General features: G+C 46.7%; 2 protein-coding genes across 3 annotated transcripts; one reads left to right on the top strand and one right to left on the bottom strand.

Annotated features, from left to right (window-relative positions):
• Window positions 1-2,466: 2,466 nt before the first annotated feature.
• Window positions 2,467-5,032, bottom strand: LOC121543908 (THAP domain-containing protein 5-like). 2 transcript variants are annotated; one of them, XM_041854042.2, is made up of 4 exons: window positions 4,886-5,032; window positions 4,418-4,604; window positions 3,691-3,827; window positions 2,467-3,471 (listed from the first exon to the last, which is right to left on the bottom strand). In XM_041854042.2, exons 1-4 carry the CDS (start codon window positions 4,966-4,968, stop codon window positions 3,000-3,002), a joined length of 879 nt encoding a protein of 292 aa, XP_041709976.2. In that variant the 5' UTR covers window positions 4,969-5,032; the 3' UTR covers window positions 2,467-2,999. The 2 variants fall into 2 exon arrangements, with proteins under 2 accessions (XP_041709976.2, XP_045071801.1); XM_045215866.1 differs by having other exon boundaries at window positions 2,467-3,827.
• A 4,137-nt stretch (window positions 5,033-9,169) lies between these two features.
• Window positions 9,170-17,539, top strand: LOC121568191 (leukocyte antigen CD37). The gene is made up of 8 exons (XM_045215861.1): window positions 9,170-9,378; window positions 9,548-9,626; window positions 10,001-10,113; window positions 10,858-10,932; window positions 11,366-11,470; window positions 11,580-11,756; window positions 16,896-16,979; window positions 17,324-17,539. Exons 1-8 carry the CDS (start codon window positions 9,313-9,315, stop codon window positions 17,525-17,527), a joined length of 903 nt encoding a protein of 300 aa, XP_045071796.1. The 5' UTR covers window positions 9,170-9,312; the 3' UTR covers window positions 17,528-17,539.
• Window positions 17,540-21,842: the final 4,303 nt, after the last annotated feature.

Consider the following 21,842-nt stretch of genomic DNA (forward strand, 5'->3'; position numbering starts at 1 on the left):
TTTATTCATATGAGTCATTCAGGCTAGTGCAGTCAGGGAACGCATCCCAGATGGGCCCTGGTCAAAAGCAGTGCACTATACAGGGAATAGGGTGCCATTTGGGACGCAGGCAGGGGCCTGGGTTCTTAGGGATGGAAGGCGTTTCTCTCAGGGGATGGATGCAGAAAGACCCAGGGGTGAATCCTAACCAATGTTCACGTAGTCATGCAGTGATGTCAATGGGAGACTAAGTGAACATTTGACATCTAAGGATAGCCTTTAGAAAGGTCAGTTATGAATGCATCAGCATAATTGTCATTTTAAAAAATTGACTGTCCACACAACGTGGCAGTAGCACCTAACGACCTCGTCTTTTGTAATGACTACGGGTACAATTAAATACTTTTCTAAGACAAAAGTCAGGGCTGGAGTTATTCCTGTATCCACACAAACTCTGTGAACAGGGGTCTGTTCCAGAAAGCTGGATCAATGAGTTAACCAGCTAACTGTCCAAAATTGCCTGAAATAACTTCATAGTTTTGAGAAATATGGACTACAACAACCAATTTAATCAACCAGAACATCAATAGTGTCACGTCTCCTCCCGTTGCTCCCCTCCTGTGCTCTGATTCGCCGGTCTACTGAGCGCACCACCTCGGCAACACCGGAATGGAAACCCAACGCACCCTAATTACCTCCAGCGCACCTGCACCTCATCATCTCATCACCACCCCTATATAGCCCTGGACTGTTCAGTGTCATGTCGTGTACTCGCTCTTTGTTGTTCTCTTGCTCAGTGTTAAGTAAACCTTTACATTGTTGATTCCTGTGTCCTGCCTCTTCGTATCCTCAGTACTCGTCACAAATAATTATATGTGGCTGCTAATCAAAGTTAACTGGCTAAATTAATAATCCTGCTTTCTGGAATACCCCACTGGCTTGGTGCAGTGCAGACACAAAGCCTGCCCGATGGCAGTTTGCATTCTCCATAGGACCTAGGACACAAACAGGATTAGACTATCACTTGGCAACGAACAGAGCTGCAGTCAGATGACTGGGAGAGATCCTCAAGGCAGAAGAATGAGGAGGAAAATCCGCCTGCCATTTTGAGGGCCATGTTCTAATATATATAACGTTCATTAGATGTGTTGAGAGCAGAAAGGTACTGCATTGAAACCCACAAGCACAGCAATTAACATCAGTCATTGGACAAATATTATTGTTTTCCTATGACATGATTGGGTGCTGTGTGTCCTTGTGTTTGTGCTTCTGCTACATTCTATTGGACAGACACAGAACAAGGGTGTGGGCCAATCATCTAGATCCAAAGACAGGTCCTATAGGCCTATCATTACATTATCGAAGTCAACATATATGATTTTAAAACATCAGTGAAGTCCCCAGCTTCTTCATTACTGCTTAAAAGGTATTCTCAGAAAAATAGATACAATTGCTTTGAAGTGCACTTTGCAGACATGGCTAGTAATCAATCAATCATTTCAGTATACATGCTGTTCTTTTTACCTGAGATCAATCAATAAACTGGGAAAGTGACAATGTCCTAAATTTGCCTTCAGAGTGGCTCTATGAGGCATGTGACGTTTCTCTGATTGATCTCAGGTAAAAAGACACTGCATGCATACTGAGATTATTGATTGATTGATTACATTTACATTTTAGTCACATCTGCAATGCTGCAAAGTGCACTTCAAAGCAATTTTATCGATTTCCGAGAAGACTGGGATTAGACCTCACTTCATCTCGCAATAGCCTACAAGCAGCCCTTTTATCAATGCTGTGGTGCTTTATGTAGATGTTATGCTAACTCCTGAGTGGCGCAGTGGTCTAAGGCACTGCATCGCATCGCAGTGCTAACTGTGCCACTAGAGATCCTGGTTCGAATCCAGGCTCTGTCGCAGCCGGCCGCGACCGGGAGACTCATGGGCGGCGCACAATTGGCCCAGCGTCGTCCAGGGTAGGGGAGGGAATGGCCGGCAGGGATGTAGCTCAGTTGATAGAGCATGGTGTTTGCAACGTCAGGGTTGTGGGTTCGATTCCCACGGGGGGCCAGTATAAAAAAATATATATTCACTAACTGTAAGTTGCTCTGGATAAGAGCTTCTGCTAAATGACTAAAATGTTATTTATCTCTGCTATTGCTCTGATGGAATGCTAGGCTGCTAGCGGGGTCACGTTAGAGAAGGCAGGTAGAGATAAATAATGGGACTCACTCAGGACAGGCGGTGTAGAAAGACAACAGATATAAGGTTCTCGAATAATGTCGGTTTACTGACAGATGTGGTGGTGCTCTTGCTCCAGTGTCACGGCGAGATCAGAGCTAATGTTTTTAATAGTGAGCAAAAGCATTGCGCCTTTTCCTTTTCAAACATTTAATTAGAACCAAGAACTCACACCTAAAACGGTGGAATCATCTCAATTACTCGGATACTTATGTATTGCACGTTACTTGTTACCATCGAAATAATAATAAAACATTGGTGAAAAACATATGCCTTTTTACACATAAATAACAAGCAAAGCAAGGACCTGTATGACTGCACTTTAGATGTGCTACGATACTATATCACTGAATAAAACAAGCAACCATCTGTAGCACAACTATAGCTAATATCGCTTCCCTTAAAACGCTCACAATTACACCACTAATATTTACAATTTATGTCAGTGACATCTAAGCATGAAACCGTAGTGCATAGTGCCATGGCCTATCCGATTGGTCCTGGCTCTTAAAGACACAGTGCCACCTAGTGGGGACATATGGACGGACAGGGATCCCCTGCCTAGAACAAGATGGAGAACAGATTACAGGCCTTGGCCAATGCTCTTTGAGAAACAAAGGGACTCACTACTAGTACGTAATATAACTCTTGGTGAAACATGTAAACAGGTAATAAATAAGTACAAGTGATTGAGACTAATAACCCTGTAATAACTATACCAAAAACATCTAATTAAAAAGACACAGATGTTAATGGAAACAAAGCACTACGGTTAAGACATTAGAGCAACGCAGAAGTAATATAGTCCTCTAGTACTTTCTGCTTTTCTTTGCAAAAATTTTTGTTCTTCTTCAGATGTGCCATCTCGCTCTCAAGCGATCGTATTTTACCCATGGTGCTTTCCTCTCTCCTATCCAACTCCATGATCTTGGTGTGGAGGCTGGCGATCTTACTCCACAGCTGTTCCTTGTCCGTGTCCTGTTTGGAGTAGGAGTGCTCGTACACCGAGATGTGTTCCCCCTCCCCGGGGCCCTCCTCTCCGTCTCCGACCCCCTCCTCCCTCCGTAGCTCCAGAGGGAAGATCCTAAACGTCTGACCGAGGACCGCCTGGAGGGCGTCCACTGTGGCTTCACATTCCGAGAAATGGCCGACAGGGCCGACGGATTCACAGCAGAGCACAGTCACCGTGGAGTCCAGTGTATCCAGCTGCTGCAGTGTCTGTGTCTCAGCAGACAGGTTCAAGCAAGAGGCTGTCAGTATCCCACCACTGTCTCCAGGCAGTTCTCCGGACACCTCACACACTGCAGCCTGGGTCTCTGAGAGCATCACCTCCCCCAGGACCATTTCACTAGGAGTAGAGGCCTCTGCGTCTGAAACAAGCTGTCTTTCATATAACAGGGTAGTGACCGTAGATTCACTGGCATCCTCAGGGTTCGGGACAGGAGGGACACTCACCACGACTGGTTCCACTCGGACTCTCCTTCTCAGAATCAGAGGTTTATTCTTGCCAGGAGGGGAGGGGGAGCGGATGAGTTCAATGTTGGCGTCGCATATCCTGGTTTTGGGCTTGGTGTTCTTCTTACTAGTGGAAACTGTTTTCTCTTCATCCTGAGGGGAAAGAGTGATGGTAAACACGAACAGAAATCATGCTATCATATTATAGCCATGTATAGTGTATTTGTGTGTATTCTTTTGTATTATTAGGTATACTGCATTGTTGGATCTAGAAATAAAAGCATTTCGCTGCAAAATATGTGTACGCGACCAATACAATCTGATTTGATGTTGCACTTGCAATTTAACGAATTCCAGGGCTGGGGTCAATTCAAATTCAAGGCAGTCAATTCAGGTAAACTTAAAAAGCAATTCAAAATGTGAAAAAACAGCATCTATTTTCAATGACTTCTCAATAAACTGAGGAGTAGAAGCTATTTATTTCAGAAGTTTTTCCATTGTTGAATTTTAAATTAAAATAAATTCCTGAATCGACTGCTTTAAAATCGAATTGACCCCAGCCCTGATGAATCCCAAATAAAATATCCTAACACAATGCTTTGTCCACTGCAATGACGATCAGTGTAAAGTGCATGATCAACCCAATGTGAAACTCTAATATCAGTCACTATTCCGGAAATGTGCATTAAGACTTCTGCTAGTTTTGTTGTTGGGTGTCATAGAAGTGGTGTCTGTCTACTGACGTCATGTCTGTGAGGGAAGACGGTAGGGATGGCAGTGTGTTTCAGGTATCGGATCCCCCATCGCAGGTCAAAGCAGTCCTCAGTGAAATGTTCACTACACAGGTACTGGTGTCTGCTGGGGGTCCACTCCTCTCGCTTCATGTTGTCTACCCATATCTGCAGCCTGGCCTCATCTTGCAAGGGGAACCTGTGGGGAGACAACAGGAATATGTTGGTAACATAGCTACATTTGTTGACATGCCCTAATTAGATTTGTCAGCCCCATCCAAATTCACAAGATTACATAAAAAGCATTGCTTCCATACTAGTGTTTGTGTTTTTCTATGACAGCTAACTATTTGTTTTGAGAGCACTGCTGGATACACAACGCTAGCGAGTAGCCAATATGATCATGCTAGTTAAGCTAGCTAGCAGTAGGACTGTATCTGTACATGTTGAAACGTGATGGGAAAATAGTATATAACCTACGGGTAAAAGCTTAGTCTCTTGTTTTCTTTAGAGGGTGTTCCGCCACGGTTTTTGCACAGTTTTACAGCACAGTAACGGGGCATATTTCACCTGAAAATACATGAAACGTTTGTACACGGAAGTCTTTCTGTCTTCCTCTCCTGTATGGCTGCGGCACAGAAGAGAGTTGCTGCGGCACGTGAGTTGTGGCTCACACTATCCAAACTACCCTGCCCTCTAGCGCTTGGCGGTGGAACTGTATCTTTCCCACCAAACAGAGCCATGTACTGCATTTAGATGTTACAGTTTTTCCCAATTGCTAAAACACAATTTTGCAAACTAGGCTGGTTTTATCAAAATACTTAACACAATTCACAAAACCACACACCCAAACTGCAAAATACCTCATATATCCTGCAAAATGAAGCACTGCAACCAAAACTACATATAGCATTATCAAAATCAAACGTTTGCACAAAATGGCACACACTTCATTCATATTACCAGATTTTTGTCTAACCAACTACACACTGTTGGGCATAATGAAAAGCACTCTCATCTTTAGTATGCTTTGCCATAATACTAAAATAGTTCAAATTGTAGAAAATTCTTCAGATTGTTCACATGCACAGAAATATATATATATATATATTTTTTCACCGAACAACTCAGTGCAACATATGCACAGCAGATATATTTACATTGGACTGAACAAAAATATGCTCACAAAAAACAGTAAACTGAAAAAGAAAATTGCAGAAAAAATGTGCAGAAAAAATATATAGAAAAGGAAAAGAGGCAAGAAAAATAATTAGGCAGCATCTTGCCACACAGCTGGGTCTGGCCACAACGCCTCGTCCACATCACAGGCAATATCTTCCCTTGCCAGACATCGAGGGAAGAAGCGCCTTGAGTGCCTTATCCATCCCTGAATCGCACCCACATCTCATCAAATCAAATCAAATCAAATTGTATTGGTCACATGCGCCGAATACAACAGGTGCAGACATTACAGTGAAATGCTTACTTACAGCCCTTAACCAACAGTGCATTTATTTTTAACAAAAAAAGTATAAATAAAACAACAACAAAAAAAGTGTTGAGAAAAAAAGAGCAGAAGTAAAATAAAATAACAGTAGGGAGGCTATATATACATGGGGGTACCGGTGCAGAGTCAATGTGCGGGGGCACCGGCTAGTTGAGATAGTTGAAGTAATATGTACATGTGGGTAGAGTTAAAGTGACTATGCATAAATAATTAACAGAGTAGCAGAAGCGTAAAAAGGATGGGGTGGGGGGGCAGTGCAAATAGTCCGGGTAGCCATGATTAGCTGTTCAGGAGTCTTATGGCTTGGGGGTAGAAGCTGTTGAGAAGTCTTTTGGACCTAGACTTGGCACTTCGGTACCACTTGCCGTGCGGTAGCAGGGAGAACAGTCTATGACTAGGATGGCTGGAGTCTTTGACAATTTTGAGGGCCTTCCTCTGACACCGCCTGGTATAGAGGTCCTGGATGGCAGGAAGCTTGGCCCCAGTGATGTACTGGGCCGTACGCACTACCCTCTGTAGTGCCTTGCGGTCGGAGGCCAAGCAGTTGCCATACCAGGCGGTGATGCAACCAGTCAGGATGCTCTCGATGGTGCAGCTGTATAATTTTTTGAGGATCTGAGGACCCATGCCAAATCTTTTCAGTCTCCTGAGGAGGAATAGGCTTTGTCGTGCCCTCTTCACGACTGTCTTGGTGTGTTTGGACCATGATAGTTCGTTGGTGATGTGGACACCAAGGAACTCGAAGCTCTCAACCTGTTCCACTACAGCCCCGGACATGCCTCTTCCATAGCCTGCACAAGAAGCATGCACACAAAGGGCTGCCGGTCGTATACCTTCCACCGCCATGCCGAAAAGAACTCTTCTATGGGGTTCAGAAATGGTGAGTATGGTGGGAGGTATTGCACGAGAAATGGTGGGTGGTCAGCAAACCAGTTTTGGACTGGGGCTGCACGATGAAAGCTCACGTTGTCCCAAACTACAACGTACCGAGTTCTTTGATGGTCTGCATCATTCATACTCTCTGGTGGTATGAGAATGTTGTGGAGTCTGTCCAGAAATGTGAGGATATGGGCTGTGTTGTATGGTCCAAGGTTGGCATGACGGTGGAGGACACCATGCGTATTGGAGATGGCAGCGCACATTGTGATGTTCCCACCACGTTGGCCAGGAACATCTATAATGGCTCTGTGGCCAATGATGTTTCTCCCCCTTCTTCTGGTCTTTGCTAGGTTGAACCCAGCCTCATCTATAAAGATGACCTCATGTGGGATTGCATGAGCATCCATTTCCAGTACTCCCTGAAAACAAAGAACAAAAGCAGTCAATATGGTGTTATCCAGTACACTGGGAAACAATGTTGCGTGTAGTGTACTGCAGTCAATATTGTACTTACATCCACATATGCTCGTCTGACCTCTTTGTTTCTTTGAGAGTTTCTCTCAAACGGCACCTTATAAAGTTGTTTCATTCTGATTTGGTTTCACTTGAGAATGCGAGCCAATGTGGACAGACTGACTCGTTGAATGTTGTTGAATATGGTGATGTCTTGGATGATGTGGCTTTGAATTTCTTGTAATCTGATTTCATTATTTTCCAAAACCAAGTTTACAATGGCAGCTTCCTGTACCCCGGTGAACATTTGGCCCCTTCCTCCACCATGGTTGCGTCTCTCAGTCCTTTAGAAAAACAAAAAAACAAAAATATAGGGCTTGGACAATGCAGCCTAAAGATATTTCCCCCACATTAGAGTAAATTGTACAGGAAACTTGTGCAGTTAGAGTATGACATCAGCCATTCATGAAGTAAACAGGTGTCACCCAACTGATACACTATGGCATGGGGTGTACTACATAGTGTGAAATAAATGTTGGTTACATACCTGTACTCCAGTCTAAATGTCCGGATGACACAGGCGACAGTAAAACGGCTCAAGTTGGGCTACACTCTCTGTCCAGCCTCTCGCATTGTCAGCCCATGGTTGATGACATGATCAACTAAGGTTGCTCTGATTTCATTTGAAAGTTGTTGTCTTCTTTGGCCATGAACTCCTCTACCAGCTCTACCCCTACCTCTCACTCTTCCTCCCCCTCTCATTCTCACCCTCCCTCTTCCTCTTCCTCTCTCTGCAACGTCTTCCATTGTTGTTGTAAAACAAAAGGCGCTCACCTGTGGTCTTTTCATAGTGCTTACTTCCTGATTTAAGTGGTAACAATTAACCATTGAGGTGTTTGGCCAGGTGGCACATGGTGGCCTATTAGCTCATGTTGTGTCATTTTGAATGGCAGTGTTTTGAAATGGCAAACATGTGACTTTATGTCAGATTGTTGTGTCTTATGCAGAGAACCATGTGCAGTGCATTTAAAAAGTGCCATTTTGAATTGCAAAATGTGTGTAAAGCAGAAAATGTGTTTAGACTTTTGGAGACTTGAGAAGAGGTTTTGCTCTCTGTGTGTCAGTTTAAATAATTGTGCTGTGCATGTCATTTTAGTGTGTTAGCAATAGGAAAAAACTGTAATTATGTCTCTCAAACAGTGGAGAATGCTGACGGGAGGACAGCTCATAATAATGGCTGGAATGGAGTGAATGGAATGGTATCAAACACATGAAAACCATGAAAACCATGTGTTTGATACCATTCCATTCACTCCAATCAGGACATTATTATGAGCTGTCCTCCCCTCAGCAGCCTCCACTGCTCTCAAAACATCAGTTTGTTGTTCTGTAGCAAAGCCTAAAAAGCATGCTGACTTTGTGTGTCACAAAATGTAGGTTATCCCTACCATGGCAGACCCGGGATTCAAACCCATGCCATAACGATAACATTGTCCCATAGGCTACTAGGACATAGGGTCCAGGACTACAGTACTTCAAGTATCAGGAAAGTAAGTAGGTAGGTAGGTTGTAGGTGGGTGTGTGTGTGTGTGTCTTTATGCGTTGGTGTGTGTGTGTGTGTGTGTGTGTGTGTGTGTGTGTGTGCCTTCATGTGTGGGTGTGTGTGTGTGTGTGTGTGTGCCTTCATGCGTGGGTGTGTGTGTGTCTTCATGTGTGGGTGTGTGTGTGTGTGTGTGTGTGTGTGCCTTCATGCGTGTGTGTGTGTGTGTGTGTGTGTGTGTGTGTGTGTGTGTGTGTGTGTGTGTGTGTGTGTGTGTGTGTGTGTGTGTGTCTGTGTTTGCACAGCGACAGGTGTAGCTAATTATTAAGAACAACACGGAACTGGACTCTGTTCCCAAGGTGATGGAACCAGGAAATGGCACCTACCAAGTGAAGCATTACCTTAACAGTAGTCAGGCAGATAGGGAGGTGAGAGAAAATAGGTTTGGCTGCCATTGCTGTTGCCCGTCGCCGTGTGAGTGAGAAGTAATGTGAGAAGTTACCACAGATCAAATATCAGGAAGACATCATGAAGGTGGACGACAAGTTTCAAATTCTGAAATTCTTTGCAGCAGTTTTCAACTCTGTTTTCCTGGTAAGAACAAAAATGATGGAGAATTCAACCTAACCCTAATCTTAACCAACTAGCATTCATCGTCTGAATTTTCTTTAAACGATCGAGAGATGTGGCTTTGCCTCTCAACATTAGGGCTTGATGTACTACATATGAAAGTGACATGCAGCTTTCTAAATCCACTACACAGATTCTGGGGCTCTGTATCTTTGGATGTGCGGTATGGATCTTGTTTGACAAAGACAATTTCATTGCTGTTCTCAGCTCTGGTAAGTTATTCTGGACAGAGAATTGCCATTTATCACATTTCAGAGTTTCTATATTAACTCAAATGTTATGAGAGAGACAAGGGTATGATTGTTCCTCTGAAAACACACTGAAACCTGTATTTTTGTTTGTGTGTGTGTGCTTGTGTGTGTGTGTGTGTGCTTGTGTGTGTGCTTGTGCAAGTGTGCGTATGCTTGTGTGTGTGTGTGCGTGTGTGCATGTGTTTGCGTGTGTGTGTGCGTGCGTGCGTGCGTGTGTGTGTGTGTGCTGGTGCGTGTGCGGGTGCGTGTGTGTGTGTGTGTGTGTGTGCGTGTGTGCATGTGTTTGCGTGTGTGTGTGCGTGCGTGTGTGCGGGTGCGGGTGCGTGTGTGTGTAGTTGAGGTGAAGACTGTAGCTGGGGGACTGTTCATCATCGGACTGATGGTGGTTGGTGTCACTATTCTGGGGAGTGTGGGAGCCCAACTGGAGAACAGGTTCTTCCTGCTACTGGTGAGTGGTCATGTTACAGTCATAATAACGCAAACACACACTAGTGATGCGTGGGTTGACTCATAACCCGTAGTCCCCGCGGTTATATCCAGGGGGTGGGTGGGTTTAGGGTCATGAAATATTGTGTGGATGAAGGGCGGGCGGCAGCAGCGGCAGGTGGGTTGAATAAAGAGAAAACAATGCATAAAGAAATCCATCAATGTATAATTATTGTGCAATTCATGTCTATCAATAAATAAAGACATGTTCAAGAGAAAAAAAGGGAACTGTACAGCGTATTTTCTATATTTGCAGGTTAGGGTCGGGTGCGGGCCTCAGATTTGCACTTTATCACATATAGTCGGGCGGTTGCCAAAACTTATCCCTTGAAATTCGACATTTATGGACAAACGTCTGATTCTGCAGTGAGATTGTGAGAGCTTGTTGGAACAAACAGCTGACCCGCGCATCACTAACACCAGACCCGTCGCCAGACCTCAGTCTTAAGGGGGGCATATGAAATGCATGGGAGGGCAGGGCACAATTATTATTAGCCTACAGTACGTATATTTATAATAATCGTATACTCTATTTGCGCAGCACGTAATCATCACATTAAACATAACCAGCATACTGAGTCACGTGTGTGTGTGTGTTAGTCTAACACACACACACACACACACACATGTGACTCATCTTAAGCTTCTAGTGTATGTGGTGATCTAACTGATATTAGTCAACTCTCTGTCTTATCTTTCCTCTCAGTATATGGGCTTCCTGATCTGCATCGTCCTTGGTCAGCTGTTTGTCACCTTCATCATTTTGTTATCGCGTGAAAAGGTATGTCCAGGACCTTGCATTAAGCGTCTCAGAGGACATGTTCTGTATTAACATGTTGTTGCATAGTACTATGATAACTCCTTTGTTGCTACATAGACAGACAGACAGACAGACAGACCGACAGACAGACAGACAGACAGACAGACAGACAGACAGACAGACAGACAGACAGACAGACAGACAGACAGACAGACAGACAGACAGGCAGACAGGCAGGCAGACAGAGACAGACAGAGGCAAACAGACAGACAGACAGACAGACAGACAGACAGACAGACAGGCAGACAGACAGACAGGAAAACAGACAGACAGACAGACAGACAGACAGACAGACAGACAGACAGACAGACAGACAGACAGACAGACAGACAGGCATTCAAACAGACATACAGACAGACAGACAGACATACAGACATGTGTTTTGCTCTTACAGATCACATCTGAGATGAAAATGGAAGTGAATAAGACCATGACTGAATATGGAACAAACCCTGACAATCAACGACATTGGAAGCTTCTGGATGATGTACAGCGCTATGTATGTATGACAGCAATTGTGAAATATGGTCCACATTAAAAGTCAAGATGAGGCGAGACGAAACTGACCAATTGCGTGCATGCGTGTGTGTGAATGTGTGTGTGTGTAGGGGCACTGCTGTGGTATGCAGGTTCCTAATGACTGGCAGGGGAACTTGTTCATTATGAACACCAGTCTGACAGAGGTGTTTCCCTGTTCCTGTTTCAACACCACGGACTGTCCTGCCATCTCTGGATACAGCACAACGCTGTTTGGAAATGGAAATGAAACACACATCCATCCACAGGTACAGACTCTCTCTCTCTCTCTCTCTCTCTCTCTCTCTCTCTCTCTCTCTCTCTCTCTCTCTCTCTCTCTCTCTCTCTCTCTCTCTCTCTCTCTCTCTCTCTCTCTCTCTCTCTCTCTCTCTCTCTCTCTCTCACACACACACACACATTACGTTATGGTAGTCCATCGTATACCATGATGACTTCCACTTTTGAGTTAACGGTGAATTCTTTGGTGACTGTAGAGTCCAATCCGAGATCCACAAACTTTATTGAAGGTGGGGCATGTGCAGTCTGTGTTGGTGGGGGCAGCATGGTTGTATGTCTCAGTCTGTGTTGGAGGGGGCAGCATGGCTGTATGTCTCAGTCTGTGTTGGTGGGGGCAGCATGGTTGTATGTCTCAGTCTGTGTTGGTGGGGGGCAGCATGGTTGTATGTCTCAGTCTGTGTTGGTGGGGGCAGCATGGTTGTATGTCTCAGTCTGTGTTGGTGGGGGCAGCATGGTTGTATGTCTCAGTCTGTGTTGGTGGGGGCAGCATGGTTGTATGTCTCAGTCTGTGTTGGTGGGGGGCAGCATGTTTGTATGTCTCAGTCTGTGTTGGTGGGGGCGGCATGGTTGTATGTCTCAGTCTGTGTTGGTGGGGGCAGCATGGTTGTATGTCTCAGTCTGTGTTGGTGGGGGCAGCATGGTTGTATGTCTCAGTCTGTGTTGGAGGGGGCAGCATGGTTGTATGTCTCAGTCTGTGTTGGAGGGGGCAGCATGGTTGTATGTCTCAGTCTGTGTTGGAGGGGGCAGCATGGTTGTATGTCTCAGTCTGTGTTGGCGGGGGCAGCATGGTTGTATGTCTCCTGAGCTGTTTTTGCCGTTTCTTTGTGCTCCTCTCCTCCTCCTCTGTACACCGCTCTGGCAGAGCTGCCGCCAGGTGGAACGGTCGGCAGCAGCGTCCTCTAGGTCAGTGGGTTTGATGTTGCACTTCTTCAGCTGCGTTTTCAGCTGGTCCTTGTAGCGCTTCATCTGTCCCCCTGCAGACCGCCGGCCAACATGTAGCTGGCCATACAGGATCTTCCCCAGCAAGCGCTCCTGAGACATTCTAATGACGTGCCCAAGCCAGCGCAGTTGGTGTCAGGTGACCATGGCCTCCATACTCTTGCAGTTGGTCTTAGCAAGTGATTCCCAGGATGCACTGCAGGCATCTTATGTGGAATCGCTCGAGCTGCTTGTTGTGGCGACTGTAAGTGACTCAGGCTTCACAGCTGTAAAGAAGTGTGGTGATGCAGACGGCTTGATAGAACAGCTGTAAAGAAGTGTGGTGATGCAGACGGCTTGATAGAACAGCTGTAAAGAAGTGTGGTGATGCAGACGGCTTGATAGAACAGCTGTAAAGAAGTGTGGTGATGCAGACGGCTTGATAGAACAGCTGTAAAGAAGTGTGGTGATGCAGACGGCTTGATAGAACAGCTGTAAAGAAGTGTGGTGATGCAGACGGCTTGATAGAACAGCTGTAAAGAAGTGTGGTGATGCAGACGGCTTGATAGAACAGCTGTAAAGAAGTGTGGTGATGCAGACGGCTTGATAGAACAGCTGTAAAGAAGTGTGGTGATGCAGACGGCTTGATAGAACAGCTGTAAAGAAGTGTGGTGATGCAGACGGCTTGATAGAACAGCTGTAAAGAAGTGTGGTGATGCAGACGGCTTGATAGAACAGCTGTAAAGAAGTGTGGTGATGCAGACGGCTTGATAGAACAGCCGTAAAGAAGTGTGGTGATGCAGACGGCTTGATAGAACAGCCGTAAAGAAGTGTTGTGATGCAGACGGCTTGATAGAACAGCTGTAAAGAAGTGTGGTGATGCAGACGGCTTGATAGAACAGCTGTAAAGAAGTGTGGTGATGCAGACGGCTTGATAGAACAGCTGTAAAGAAGTGTGGTGATGCAGACGGCTTGATAGAACAGCTGTAAAGAAGTGTGGTGATGCAGACGGCTTGATAGAACAGCCGTAAAGAAGTGTGGTGATGCAGACGGCTTGATAGAACAGCCGTAAAGAAGTGTTGTGATGCAGACGGCTTGATAGAACAGCTGTAAAGAAGTGTGGTGATGCAGACGGCTTGATAGAACAGCTGTAAAGAAGTGTGGGGATGCAGACGGCTTGATAGACGACGACTTTAGTGTCGCGGTGGAGAGGCTGTTTTGGAAGACCCTGCATCTGAGTTTCCTGAAGGCAGCTGATGCTTGCTTGATCTTGTTTTGAATTTCGAGGTCGATGCTTCAGTCCTCCAAGAGGATGCTGCCCAGGTATTTGAAGGGACTATTGCCAGTGAGTTGTGTTCAATGGTGAAGACAGGCATGGTGGTTGGAGGGCTGGATCGCCATTGGCAGACCACCTCTGTCTTGGTGGTGTTGATAGACAGTCCCATCCTGCTATAGACCCTCACAGCCGCTACAAGGACGGACTGAAGGTCTTCTGGAGTGTGGGCCACAAGAGCAAAGTCATCAGCATACTGCAGCTGCTGTCCTCAAGCTCCTTGTGGAGAAGCTGGGTGACACATAGGAGGAAGATGTTAAAGAGTACAGGTGACAGCACACACCCCTGCCTCACACCGATGCTTACTCCAAAAGGCACTGACTCCTGCCCTCCTATGGCCACCCGAGCCATCATCCCATCATGGAACTGGCAAAGGATGTTGACAAATTTGTCTGGACAGCCAAATTTGAGTAGAATGCCCCATAGTAGTTCCCTGCTCACAGTGTCAAAGGCCTTGGAGAGGTCGACAAAGAACATTAAAAGGTCCTGATGTTGTTCACTGCACTTCTCCTGGAGTTGCCATGCCGTGAATATCATGTAGACCGTACTCCTGTTCTTTCTGAAGCCGCATTGTTACTCTGGCAGGTGTTCCTCTGTGATGTTGTTCACCAGCCTGTGTAGCATCACCTTGGCCAGGACCTTGCCGGCAACAGCCAGAAGGGATATCCCCCGGCTATTGCCGCAGATTGACTTGTCACCCTTGTTCTTATAGATGGTGACAACGTTTGCCTCCTGACACCGTTCGGCGGACGATATCCCGATCCCAAACCTCAGTGATGTACTGGTGGAGAGTTCTGGTGTAGAAGTAACTTCCCATCTAAAGTAGCTCAGCAGGGATGCTGTCAGCGCCAGGAGTCTTGTTGTTCTTGAGCGAACTGATTGCTGATAACACCTCTTGGAAGGTTGGCGAATGGTTGCGGTAATGAATGAGTGGATGGACAGGCAGTTCTTCCAGGATGGAGTGGTCTGTAGGAGACCGCTGATTGAGCAGTGCTTCAAAATGGTCAGGCCACCTCATCAGGATCTGGTTCTGGTCCTTCAAGAGAGTCAGACCATCAGCTGTTTTCAGGGGGGTGATGGAACAACTTATAGGGCCATAGATAGCTTTAGCTGAGTTGTAGAAATTGTGCATGTTGTTTTTGTCGGCATTAATGTTGATTTCCTGTGCTGCAGAGCATGCAAGGTTGTTTGCACTTCCTTGCGTGATGCATGCCATTGCTGGCAGAGGGTAGCAGATGTGGGGCTGTTGAGAGTAGCCCTGTGCGCTTTGGGCATATTGTCCAGTAAGGTTGTGATGGTGTCCGAGTTCTCATCAAACCAGTTCCTGATGTTTCCTACCGCTGTAGCCAATGGAATGTGCCGCTGCCTGTTAGAGCACTGATAGATGCCTACTTCTGGTCCATGGGGTCCTCTGTGCTCAGAAGAGGCTCAATCTCCTTCAGCCTTTCAGTGAGGGAGCGACAGAACTCGTCCCTTACTGCAGCTTTCTCAAGCCAGGTACAGTGCAGACGCCTCTTACTGGACTTCTGCAGGCGTTGGGAGGGACGTATTCTCATCTGGAGTTTAGCCAGTATCATACAGTCCAGCATTCTGCACCCCTCATGGCACGTGTCAGCAGGACGTCATTAGTGTCAGAACGTCTCAATATGACGTAGTCGATCAGGTGCCAGTGTTTGGAGCGTGGGTGCATCCATGATGTTTTATATTTGTTCTTCTGCTGGAACAAGGTGTTAGTGACAATGAGATCATGCTCGGCACATAGAGTTAGCAGTCTCATGCCGTTCTCATTGACCTGGCCAACACCATGCCTATCCAGCACTCCGCTCCATATCCTGTTGTTCTGTCTCACCCTTGCGTAGAAGTCACCCAGCAGAAAGATCTTGTAATTCCTGGGGATGCGATGAAGGGCCTCATCTAGTGACTGGTAGAAGCAGTCCTTTGCCTCATTTTCAGATGGTAACATTGGTGCGTATGCACTGAGAAGAGTAGCATAGCGCATCTTGGCTAGGGGGATACAGAGAGACATGAGTCTTTCACTTATGCCGACAGGTGTTTCGGTGAGGCTGGGTAAAAGGCTGTACTTAATTGCGAGTCCCACACAGTGCTGATGTTGTCCACCCAGAGGGTAACCTTTCCAGAAGAAGGTGTAGCCTTCTCTCTCCTCTTCCAGGGAACCTTCATCCAGGAACCTGGTCTCACTCAGGGCAGCAATGTCAATGTTGTAGCGCCTTAGTTCTGCACCAATCAGAGCTGTTCTCCGATGGGATCTATCGTTATTGTCATCAGTGTTCAAAAGAGTTCTGATGTTCCATGTCGGCATTTTCAGGGAAATATTTTCTTTAGCATTTTCCGACCGCCGAGTGGAACTCCCGATAGGTGCGGTAGCCTATCCAGGATGGAGTGAGTGGGAAATTTTTTGGCCACCTTTTCTAGGCCTCTCCCCAGCTGGGGTGAGCATTTTGGCTCCTAAATAGGGCTGCTTTGTCGTACCAGACTAACCCACAAGGCAGCGGGGCAGTGGTTGATGGCTGCCAGGGCGTGTCCACACAGAGGTGGGCCCGTACACCACAAGGGCTAGCCGGCGGCAGCGAGCTGTAAGTGAGAGTATGCAAGCATGTGGTAAGCGGGAATGCAACTTACCTCTACCTAGGCACTACTGCACTAGACGCGTCACATGCACCCTGCGGTTGCCTGCTGACACACCACACACACACACATACACACACACACACACACCTTTAATGTAGGAAAACAAGTGCACACTAACACACACACGTTTCCCATCTGTATTATTTACCAATAGCCTGTAAGATGTATGTATCAACAAAATGACATTTCAAGTGTGTGTGTGTTGCTACAGGGCTGTCAAAAGATGATCACTGATTGGCTGAAGGAGAACACTTTGACAATAGTGGGCATGGACATGGGCCTGCTAATCATTCAGGTAACACAGACACACACACACACACACACACACACACACACACACACACACACACACAGACACACACACACACACACACACACACACACACACACACACACACACACACACACAGACACACACACACACACACACACACACACATGCACACACACAGACACACACCCACACACGCACACACACACACACAGACACACAGACACATGCACACACACACACACACACATACAGATACACCCACCCACTAGTCCACTGTTCACATTTGTCTTGATTGACAGGTTTTCCAGTTTGTTGCTGTTGTTGTTGTTAAACAGGTCCTTGTGTTGGTTGTTTTCTTGTGACAGGTCCTCCAGTTGATAGTGTTTGTGTATCTATACCAGACTGTTGGTCAGAAAGCCAAGCTGAGATGTGTTAGTCAGCTGATTCGCTCTGAGGACCATCGCGAACCAAACCCTGACTACCTTGATGACCCTGACTACCCTGACCAAAACCATGCCTATCCTGAACCAAACCAGCCCTACGCACATACAAACCCTCGCCTACCCTGAACAAATCCTTGCCTACCCTGAACCAAGACAAGCCTACTCTGAGGACCAACACCAGGCCTACTCCGGACCAAACCATGCCTACCATCGCTAACCAGGACCAGAGTGTTGCTGTATGACTGAAGTCACTTTGGGATCTAACATCGAATTGCTCTAACTCTAAATGCTCAGTTCAGTGCTTTCAGCCACACAGGCCTTCTACTAAATATGTTTTTCTGCTGACAATGAGAACAATCTTAATTCATTAGTTTCTATTGTTTTCTACTATTGATGGAAGCCCTAACTGGTCAGCCGGACCTCACCTGGTGTGAATAGTTGTGTACTTTACTAGTCAGCCGGACCTCACCTGGTGTGAATAGTTGTGTACTTTACTAGTCAGCCGGACCTCACCTGGTGTGAATAGTTGTGTACTTTACTAGTCAGCCTGACCTCACCTGGTGTGAATAGTTGTGTACTTTACTAGTCAGCCTGACCTCACCTGGTGTGAATAGTTGTGTACTTTACTAGTCAGCCGGACCTCACCTGGTGTGAATAGTTGTGTACTTTACTAGTCAGCCGGACCTCACCTGGTGTGAATAGTTGTGTACTTTACTAGTCAGCCTGACCTCACCTGGTGTGAATAGTTGTGTACTTTACTAGTCAGCCGGACCTCACCTGGTGTGAATAGTTGTGTACTTTACTAGTCAGCCGGACCTCACCTGGTGTGAATAGTTGTGTACTTTACTAGTCAGCCTGACCTCACCTGGTGTGAATAGTTGTGTACTTTACTAGTCAGCCGGACCTCACCTGGTGTGAATAGTTGTGTACTTTACTAGTCAGCCGGACCTCACCTGGTGTGAAGTAGTTGTGTACTTTACTAGTCAGCCTGACCTCACCTGGTGTGAATAGTTGTGTACTTTACTAGTCAGCCGGACCTCACCTGGTGTGAATAGTTGTGTACTTTACTAGTCAGCCGGACCTCACCTCGTGTGAATAGTTGTGTACTTTACTAGTCAGCCTAACCAGTTCTTTGGAAATGTAAAAATAAAGAAGGGTACCACCATTTTGAAACTGCAAGCCTACTCCACCCTTGACTAATATGAACTATTGAACCCCTTTACATATCACAATACTATTTTTACGTCTGCAGATGACCCACGTTAACAGTGCTGCCTTTAAATATTTAATTGAGTTTGACAGTACTATAATTGTGTGATGCCTGACATTGGTGATAAGTGATTGATTGTCTGTCAATTACGCATTAAAATCTTCTGAATTGGATTTCTTGATTCTTCACAATGGCACCCTCTCCTGGTTATCTTGAGGGACACAGGTGCGTTTTATACATAGAGAGTGGCATTCTGTTTGTGAGATGTGGTGTGAGTGGTGTATATAGGCCTATGGATTGCTTTGATTAAGTTCCATTATGTGTCTTTCATATTTTAGTGAAAACCATGAGGGAAGGCATGAGGGAAGACAGGTCAGATGTTAGGTACGGACTGGGGAGGATACAGGTAGAGGAAGACAGGTAAAGACCGGGGTCAGATGTTAGGTACGGACTGGGGAGGATACAGGTAGAGGAAGACAGGTAAAGACCGGGGTCAGATGTAAGGATCAGGGAGGGTACGGGTAGAGGAAGACAGGTAAAGACCGGGGTCAGATGTAAGGATCAGGGAGGGTACGGGTAGAGGAAGACAGGTAAAGACCGGGGTCAGATGTAAGGATCAGGGAGGATACAGGTAGAGGAAGACAGGTAAAGACCCGGGGGTCAGATGTAAGGATCAGGGAGGGTACGGGTAGAGGAAGACAGGTAAAGACCGGGGTCAGATGTAAGGATCAGGGAGGATACGGGTAGAGGAAGACAGGTAAAGACCGGGGTCAGATGTAAGGATCAGGGAGGGTACAGGTAGAGGAAGACAGGTAAAGACCGGGGTCAGATGTAAGTATCAGGGAGGGTACAGGTAGAGGAAGACAGGTAAAGACCGGGGTCAGATGTAAGGATCAGGGAGGATACAGGTAGAGGAAGACAGGTAAAGACCGGGGTCAGATGTAAGGATCAGATGGTACGGGTAGAGGAAGACAGGTAAAGACTGGGGTCAGATGTAAGGATCAGGGAGGATACAGGTAGAGGAAGACAGGTAAAGACCGGGGTCAGATGTAAGGATCAGGGAGGATACAGGTAGAGGAAGACAGGTAAAGACCGGGGTCAGATGTAAGGATCAGGGAGGATACAGGTAGAGGAAGACAGGTAAAGACCGGGGTCAGATGTAAGTATAGGGGAGGGTACAGGTAGAGGAAGACAGGTAAAGACCGGGGTCAGATGTAAGGATCAGGGAGGATACAGGTAGAGGAAGACAGGTAAAGACCGGGGTCAGATGTAAGGATCAGATGGTACGGGTAGAGGAAGACAGGTAAAGACTGGGGTCAGATGTAAGGATCAGGGAGGATACAGGTAGAGGAAGACAGGTAAAGACAGGGGTCAGATGTAAGGATCAGGGAGGATACAGGTAGAGGAAGACAGGTAAAGACCGGGTCAGATGTAAGGATCAGGGAGGATACAGGTAGAGGAAGACAGGTAAAGACCGGGGTCAGATGTAAGGATCAGATGGTACGGGTAGAGGAAGACAGGTAAAGACTGGGGTCAGATGTAAGGATCAGGGAGGATACAGGTAGAGGAAGACAGGTAAAGACCGGGGTCAGATGTAAGTATCAGGGAGGGTACAGGTAGAGGAAGACAGGTAAAGACCGGGGTCAGATGTAAGGATCAGGGAGGATACAGGTAGAGGAAGACAGGTAAAGACCGGGGTCAGATGTAAGGATCAGATGGTACGGGTAGAGGAAGACAGGTAAAGACTGGGGTCAGATGTAAGGATCAGGGAGGATACAGGTAGAGGAAGACAGGTAAAGACAGGGGGTCAGATGTAAGGATCAGGGAGGATACAGGTAGAGGAAGACAGGTAAAGACCGGGGTCAGATGTAAGGATCAGATGGTACGGGTAGAGGAAGACAGGTAAAGACTGGGGTCAGATGTAAGGATCAGGGAGGATACAGGTAGAGGAAGACAGGTAAAGACAGGGGTCAGATGTAAGGATCAGGGAGGATACAGGTAGAGGAAGACAGGTAAAGACCGGGTCAGATGTAAGGATCAGGGAGGATACAGGTAGAGGAAGACAGGTAAAGACCGGGGTCAGATGTAAGGATCAGATGGTACGGGTAGAGGAAGACAGGTAAAGACTGGGGTCAGATGTAAGGATCAGGGAGGATACAGGTAGAGGAAGACAGGTAAAGACCGGGGTCAGATGTAAGTATCAGGGAGGGTACAGGTAGAGGAAGACAGGTAAAGACCGGGGTCAGATGTAAGGATCAGGGAGGATACAGGTAGAGGAAGACAGGTAAAGACCGGGGTCAGATGTAAGGATCAGGGAGGATACAGGTAGAGGAAGACAGGTAAAGACCAGGGTCAGATGTAAGGATCAGGGAGGATACAGGTAGAGGAAGACAGGTAAAGACAGGGGTCAGATGTAAGGATCAGGGAGGATACAGGTAGAGGAAGACAGGTAAAGACCGGGGTCAGATGTAAGGATCAGATGGTACGGGTAGAGGAAGACAGGTAAAGACTGGGGTCAGATGTAAGGATCAGGGAGGATACAGGTAGAGGAAGACAGGTAAAGACAGGGGTCAGATGTAAGGATCAGGGAGGATACAGGTAGAGGAAGACAGGTAAAGACCGGGGTCAGATGTAAGGATCAGGGAGGATACAGGTAGAGGAAGACAGGTAAAGACCGGGGTCAGATGTAAGGATCAGGGAGGATACAGGTAGAGGAAGACAGGTAAAGACCGGGGTCAGATGTAAGGATCAGGGAGGATACAGGTAGAGGAAGACAGGTAAAGACCGGGGTCAGATGTAAGGATCAGGGAGGGTACAGGTAGAGGAAGACCGGTAAAGACCGGGGTCAGATGTAAGGATCAGGGAGGATACAGGTAGAGGAAGACAGGTAAAGACCAGGGTCAGATGTAAGGATCAGGGAGGATACAGGTAGAGGAAGACAGGTAAAGACCAGGGTCAGATGTAAGGATCAGGGAGGGTACAGGTAGAGGAAGACCGGTAAAGACCGGGGTCAGATGTAAGGATCAGGGAGGATACAGGTAGAGGAAGACAGGTAAAGATAGATGATACTGGAAAGAGTTAATATACTGTATTATAGGTTTGATGTGAGGGGAAGGGGAGGGGGAAGCAGAGGGGGTGAGGGTAAGGGGGTGAGGGTTAGTGGAAGGGAGGGGTGAGGGTTAGGGGGGAGGGAGGGGATGGGGTGAGGGTTAGGGGAAGAAGTGAGGGGAG

This window comes from Coregonus clupeaformis, unplaced genomic scaffold (assembly GCF_020615455.1).
Source record: "Coregonus clupeaformis isolate EN_2021a unplaced genomic scaffold, ASM2061545v1 scaf0539, whole genome shotgun sequence".
In the NCBI taxonomy this organism is placed as follows: Eukaryota; Metazoa; Chordata; class Actinopteri; order Salmoniformes; family Salmonidae; genus Coregonus; species Coregonus clupeaformis.

Excerpts from the sequence above, each read along its gene's own strand:
- LOC121568191 (XM_045215861.1), top strand. The coding sequence starts at position 9,313 with ATGAAGGTGGACGACAAGTTTCAAATTCTGAAATTCTTTGCAGCAGTT. Across the intron at positions 9,379-9,547 it reads TTTTCAACTCTGTTTTCCTG|ATTCTGGGGCTCTGTATCTT; the intron begins GTAAGAACAAAA and ends TCCACTACACAG. Across the intron at positions 11,471-11,579 it reads TGGATGATGTACAGCGCTAT|GGGCACTGCTGTGGTATGCA; the intron begins GTATGTATGACA and ends GTGTGTGTGTAG.
- LOC121543908 (XM_045215866.1), bottom strand. The coding sequence starts at position 4,968 with ATGCCCCGTTACTGTGCTGTAAAACTGTGCAAAAACCGTGGCGGAACA. Across the intron at positions 4,605-4,885 it reads AAGAGACTAAGCTTTTACCC|GTTCCCCTTGCAAGATGAGG; the intron begins GTAGGTTATATA and ends GTCTCCCCACAG. Across the intron at positions 3,828-4,417 it reads TCTTCCCTCACAGACATGAC|GATGAAGAGAAAACAGTTTC; the intron begins GTCAGTAGACAG and ends CTTTCCCCTCAG.